The following is a 6,641-nucleotide window of genomic DNA, read 5'->3' on the forward strand; positions in this document are numbered from 1 at the left end:
TGTTTTGGTTTGTTTTTTTTTTAACTGAGAAGGAGCCTACATGGCAGCCCTGCAACAACCACACAGCTGAGAGTACCAAAGGCAGACCCAGTGAGACCCGTCACATACAGCCGTGGTGGCACACAGGTGGATTTAGGCTGCAGTCTCCATCAGCTGGAGCTTGGCAGACTGCATCCCAGAGATACTGCTGTATCAAAGCAGTCTCCAGCAGCCTCATGGCTCCAGCAGCATTTACCCTCGTGCAGCCTCTGCACTGGGATGAATATTGAGCCTTTTGGCTAAGAACAGAATTTTTAAAAGCCGACAAAGAGAGAAAATACTCTGTGAGAGTTAGTGGGAGCCATTAAACCCAGGCTTTTCCACAAAGGAGCAGAAATTAACATTCAAGACAGGGAAGTAAGCACAGAAGGATTTATTTTTACAGCCCAGCATGCCTGTAAACTGTGTGGTGGTACATTAAAGAAGTGAAGGTATCCATACCACTAGCATATGGAGCACAGGCAAAAACAGCTTTTTGTGAGCAGTTTGACAATTATTTGGCTGCTTTCTGCTCAAAATATTTGTGACAGCAGCTAGTCAGAGCCGCCACAAAGATGACAAATTCTTTGAAGTCCACTTGGGAATCACCGTTTTCATCCAGGTTCTTGAAGACTCCATCGATGGCATCCTTGTCCTTCCCTGACTGCAAAAGGAAAGGAGCAGGTTGAGGTGAGAGGTGGCACAACCCCCAACACAGCGTCGTAACTACCTATACCCCAAACAGGGGTCCTGGTGGGGTTCCAGGTCCTTGCCAAGATGTGGGGAAGCACAGGGGCAGCATGAGGTTGCTGCCAGCTGGGGCACATTGTACCTTTCCATGGGGTGTGATGGAGGTGTGATGGCTCCTGCACGCAGCCTTTCTGTACGCCTGTCCGGAGTGCCAGGTTATCATGTTTTCTGCTAGCGAGACTTTTTTTTTTTTTAATTTTCTTTACCTGTTTTGTGCATTATATCTCTGAGTATAAAGCCATGAGTTCCTTTGCACCGTGTCTGACTGAAACAGTAGCTCAGTACCCAGCACAGGACATCGGCCACTTCTCCAGGGAGCCATACCTCCACCTGCCCGTCTCTGTGGGAGCTGCACACCTCCTCCGGCTGCCTGAAAAGCCCATCCTTCCCACAGGGACTCGTGCTGCTGCAGGGGTCAGGCCCAGACATGTGGAGAACAGGCAGAGCTTGAGGGGCTCTGGAAAACTGGCGACACCAAGCTGTGTGATGTGGTGGATACGCTGGAGGGAAGGGATGCCATCCAGAGGGACCTTGACAGGCTGGAGAGGTGGGCCTGTGAGAACCTAATGAAGTTCAACCAGGCCAAGTGCAAGGTTCTGCATGTGGGTCAGGGCAATCCCAAGCACAAGTACAAGGTGGGCAGAGAATGGGTTGAGAGCAGCCCTGGGGAGAAGGACTTGGGAGTGCTGGTGGATGAGAAGCTCAACATGAGCCGGCAATGTGCACTGGCAGCCCAGAAAGCCAACTGTATCCTGGTGTGATAGTTTGATGTGTGGGGGGGTGTTCTGGTGGCAGGGGAGGGGATTTGCTCCCTGTGCCACCAGATCGGAGTCCCATCCCCCCCGGGGGAGGTTGAGCCAAGGCGGCGCCTCTGCGAATTGCCCTATTTAAGTTGGGACAAAGGGGCGGGAAAGGGGCTTTTTGCTCAGGAGCGAGGAGAGGGGCGGAGGGTGCGGCCCTCGCTCCCGGCTCCCGGCCGGGCGGCCGCTCGGGCCCGGGCCGGCGCCATGTGCTCAAGATGGCGCCGGGGGAGCCGCATGGGGGACTCGGTAAGCGCCCCACTCCCGGGGTGCCCGCCGGGCCGAGCTTCCCCAGAGAGGATTAAGATCTAAGAGAAGACAACAAGCAACGACCGGGTCAGCAAAGATGGAGCAGGAGGAGGTGTACTGGAGCTGAGGCTTCCCTTGCAAATCGGTGTGAGATGGCAGGCGGCCCCCCTGCAGCCAGGGTGTACTCGGCGGAGCAGCGACCCACTCGTGGCCTGTGGAGAAACCCACGTCGGGAAGGAGATGCCTGAGCCCAGGAGAGGTCGTGGAGCAGGGGATGCGCGACCAGGTACTGTTGATAATGGGGCATGGAATGCACGACGAGGTCGTGGAGGCATCTGGAGACCGTGAGACGACCCACGCCGACGCGAGTGGCAGCAGCTCCCTAAGAGGCCGAGACTGGTAAAGCCTGAACTGGTGCGATCCATGGGGAGGATTGCAATCTTGCGGGCAGGACTTACTTTGGAAAAGTTCGGGGACTTTTTCTTTGTGAGTAGGGGATCCACCGAAGCAAGGGAAAAATGGTGTAAAGACTCCTCCTCCTTTAAGAAAGGAGCGGCAGTGAACAACATGGATGAACTGACCTGTACTCCCCCATTCCCTGTCTCCCTGCGCCGCTGGGGGGAAGGCAGAGCCAGGAACGAAAGGAAAATAGGGGGTGGGGAGGTGTTGTTTTAAGATCGGGCCTTGTTTTCTCTTTTCTCCTCTCAAGTAACCGGTTTTCTTGTTCCCTTGTGTCTCTTGTAACTGTTAATAAATTATTTCGTTTTAAGAAGTAAGCCTGAGTCATGTTTTGCCCGAGACCATGTTTGGTGGGTGCTCCCTTTCGGTTCTTGTCTCGACCCTCAGTCCAAAAAAAAACCACGACACCTGGGCTGCATCCAAAGAAGCGTGGCCAACAGGTCAAGGCAAGTGATCCTGCCCCTCTACTCTGCTCTCGTGAGACCCCACCTGGAATACTGCCTTCAGCTCTGGAGTCCCCAGCACTAGAAGGACATGGAGCTGCTGGTGCGAGTCCAGAGGAGGGCCGCGAAGATGATCCGAGGGCTGGAGCACCTCTGCTATGAAGACAGGCTGAGAGAGTTGGGGCTGTTCAGCCTGGAGAAGAGAGGCTCTGGGGTGATCTTATTGCAGCCTTCCAGTACCTAAAGGGGGCCCTACAGGAAAGCTGGAGAGGGACTTTTTACAAGGGCATGTAGTGACAGGACAAGGGGCAATGGATTTAAATTGAAAGAGGGGAGATTTCTATTAGATATATGGAAGAAATTTTTCCCTCAGAGGGTGGTGAGGCACTGGAACAGGTTGCCCAGAGAAGTTGTAGATGCCCCATCCCTGGAAGTGTTCAAGGCCAGGTTGGATGAGGCTTTGGGCAACCTGGTGTAGTGGAGGGTTTCCCTGCCCATGGCAGGGGTTTGGAACTAGATGATCTTTAAGGTCCTTTCCAACTCTAACCATTCTATGATTCTATGATGATGGGGCAAGTGTGAGTCCCGCTGTCCTCATGGCGCGGGCGCAGACCTGCATCTTCCCACAGCGGCAGTGAGCACATCACAGCCCCCCCAAATGTGTATGCTCCTGCGTTTATTACACCTGACAGCTGTGGTCACGCACTGGCATGGAGAGACATGTTTTTGACGTTTAAAACAACATTTATCCTGGTTAAAGCGGTGAAACGCAAAGCCCTGAGGACATTACCCAGCTGAATTAAATGCCACCTTCCCCATCATTCCCGTGGAAAGACTCACCTGGAGCTTGGGCAGTTTGCGGTTTTGCAAAATGATGTTTTCCATCCCAGTAAAAAGAGATTAAAAAAAAAATAATTTCCTTTTTTTTTAAAAAAAAAAAGAAAGTTTTTTTTCCTAAAGCAGCTTACAGGATTTTTTTTAGGTTTGAATCCTGGCACTGATTAACTCGAGTGGTTTTAGAAAACGCAGTTTTCAAAATAAACAAGGGATGGCAGTGGAGGCCTATCTAATGTAAGAAACAACCGTGTGGGTTTTGTTGGAACTTAAACAAAAAACAGATCTGATATTATAATGGAAAGAAATTGGATAAACTTTTGGAAAATTTGCAGACATTTAAAATAATGGCTACATTAATTGAAATCTGATGGCACTTCTTCATCGTGGTCTAATTAACTAAACTTCTCATCCTGTAAGTTCATGATTCACTTTAAATACATGCCATTTAAAATCACTAGAAATTGAACCAGTTCCCCAGATTTGAGTGATGAATGTGTCTGGAGGGTTTCATTCTTTTTCACTTCGCAAATTACAATGAATTTTAATTTTATTGGTGAATATTTTAAATTATTTCGTGAAATATATGAACTAGTTTTACCCTCTAAGTTACTTTTGAAATGCATATGTGGGAATTATTTTTTTGCAAGCTCTTTATAACTGAGTCCAATCCTTCAGTCTTGTAGTGTGAATTTATTTCTGCCTCTGATTGATTCAAGACCTTTCCAGGTAGTTGTGAGCTGTGTCAGGTATAACCAATTCTAAACCCAGAAATATATATGGATATTTAAAAGGTTCTGTTTCCCAGAACATGCTTGCAAATAAAAAAAGTTGATATACTGTCAGTAAAATGCAGGCAAGACTTTTTCTTTCTCAAGTCGGCCTTATTTTCTCAGTTTTTTTTTCTTGCAGTTATTAGTCTGCAAGACAAGCCATTGTTAGTTTAAATTTATTTTAAGTACTGGCATAAAATGTTATTTTGGGTGTGGTTTGTTTGTTGGTTTTTTTTTCTAGATTAGGTAAAATGGGAAGAGAAATGGAGTCGAGAACGTAAGAGGATATTCAGCTAATTTTCTCCCTGGAAAATTCCAGTTTTTCCATCAGTTTCAGGAAATAAGTGGGACCAGTAAGAGCAGCTGTGGGGAAATAGAAAAGGTGGTGCCTGGCCAGAAACCATAGTCAGGAACAACCTTTGAGCATCATCCTATGTGGTAGTTGTCTAATGCAGCGGCTCCCGAACTTTTTTTAGACTAAAAGCCAAGTTTCTGAGGGATTTCCATGCCCCCTTAGAATTGTGGTTTTGTTGCTGGTTTTGTTTTTCTTTACATAGAAGTGCTATAGCTAACATCCAGCTCCAGGGCCAGGAACAGGACGCTTCCCATGACGCTGTTGAATCACAACCACTGATCTGTTTTCCATAGTTTTTTCAGAGACATTTTCATCTGTCCTCCCAGGGCCATCCAGGTTCTTATTCTGAATATCGCATCTGTATTTCATTTGTGAGTCATAAATCCAGCAGGCATGTGTTTCCTATAGTGATTTCATATAGCTTCCATGGAAAGATAATAATTGTATCAAGTACCCTGGCTGCAGTGCCCTGAAATAGTTGTTAAAATATTGAGTTATGCTGGATGCAAGATGTGGTAGCCACATTTGGTTCTCAGCTTTTGAAATTAAGAATAACAACAGTATGGATAGATAAATGATACTCCGGTGTGGAAAGATGACGACATTTAAAAGTATTTTCTGGATTTTTAATGAAGGGAAGCAAATTATAAACAATTGAAAATGAAAAGCATTTTGTCTCACAGGCAGCTAAAGCTTTTACTATAATATAATTAGCAGTTTGAATACCTACTAAGATAAATTTTATATATATATAAAATTTAAGTAGGTAAATATTTGTATAATTTATAATTATATAATATATAGAATTTATATAGTATAAAATATATTTTATTATATTATATTATATATTACAATATTTATATTATATATTATAAATAGTAAATTTATACATATATAAAACCTACTTAAATGCATATGATGATTACATAAAAATCTACATTGTAAAATACTTTTTTCAGGTCTTTCTTTTACTATTAAAGACAAATGCAGAACAGTTTACTCTGAGTTCATCTGTTGTTCTTGTTTATGCATCATTTTGATGTGCATACTGAGTATGTAGTATAAACACCTAGAGAAAGTAAACGTAGAAATATTTAGAGAGATTCCTCATCTGCAATCAAGATCTTCAATTGCTGACAACATAAGTACCTTCATAGCAGTTGTGACATGACATGAGCTTGTAAATCCAGGGATAAACAGAAGATAGAGGTGAATTCTGAAGATGAAACCCAATCTATTTCAAAGCCATTGTCCTGATAACTCGAGTGACGAATTTAGAACAGGAAATGGCCTTGAATATTAGAATCAGTTTTATACAGTATGTGCAAAGTCATTTCTATTTAAAATTTGTCTACAAACCATTGCATATTTCCAGATGTAATTTCCCCTATAATGTTCTAAAACCTGTGTCTGCATGCAGCCCGTGCACCCGCTACACAGAAATGCTTCCGCACTGTTTTCTTACCGAGAGGAAGTTTGGGAGTTCATTTTCCAGGAGGGTCTTTAGTTCTGCTTTGGTGAGGGTTTGCCTGTTGCCATCAGTCTTTGCGTACTTGTCAAAGACAGCAATGGTCATTCCCATTGCAGTTTCCAGCTGAGACATGTTGCTGGAGTTCAGCTTTCTTCTGAACAGGAACAGTCTCAGGGCTCTCTTGGAGGATGGAGGCTGGTCTTACTCTGAGGTGCTTTATGTAACCGTCCCATCCAATCATTGGTGGCACACCAGAGGGACAGTTATCCCTTAGCAAACATCCGTATCTGAGCACTGCTTGCAGCACACACCTCTCTGCTGACAGCTATTCAAAACTTGAGTTTTATCACCCTGGTGTGGTTGGTACAACCAGTTGCTCACCAGTAGAAACCAGCCTCTCCTTCAAAATACACAGTGTGACTAATAAACGAAAATCAGATTATGATACTGGTTGTTTGTTCAAGAATCAGATTTGTTCCTTCAGATATC

At 45.1% G+C, this 6,641-nt stretch overlaps 1 protein-coding gene across 1 annotated transcript; it reads right to left on the minus strand.

Annotated features, from left to right (window-relative positions):
- Positions 1-532: 532 nt before the first annotated feature.
- S100P (S100 calcium binding protein P) lies at positions 533-6,309 on the minus strand. The gene is made up of 2 exons (XM_086612328.1): positions 6,147-6,309; positions 533-682 (listed from the first exon to the last, which is right to left on the minus strand). Exons 1-2 carry the CDS (start codon positions 6,282-6,284, stop codon positions 533-535), a joined length of 288 nt encoding a protein of 95 aa, XP_086468454.1. The 5' UTR covers positions 6,285-6,309.
- Positions 6,310-6,641: the final 332 nt, after the last annotated feature.

The sequence above is a fragment of the Tauraco erythrolophus genome, chromosome 5 (assembly GCF_009769465.1).
Source record: "Tauraco erythrolophus isolate bTauEry1 chromosome 5, bTauEry1.pri, whole genome shotgun sequence".
Classification (NCBI taxonomy): domain Eukaryota; kingdom Metazoa; phylum Chordata; class Aves; order Musophagiformes; family Musophagidae; genus Tauraco; species Tauraco erythrolophus.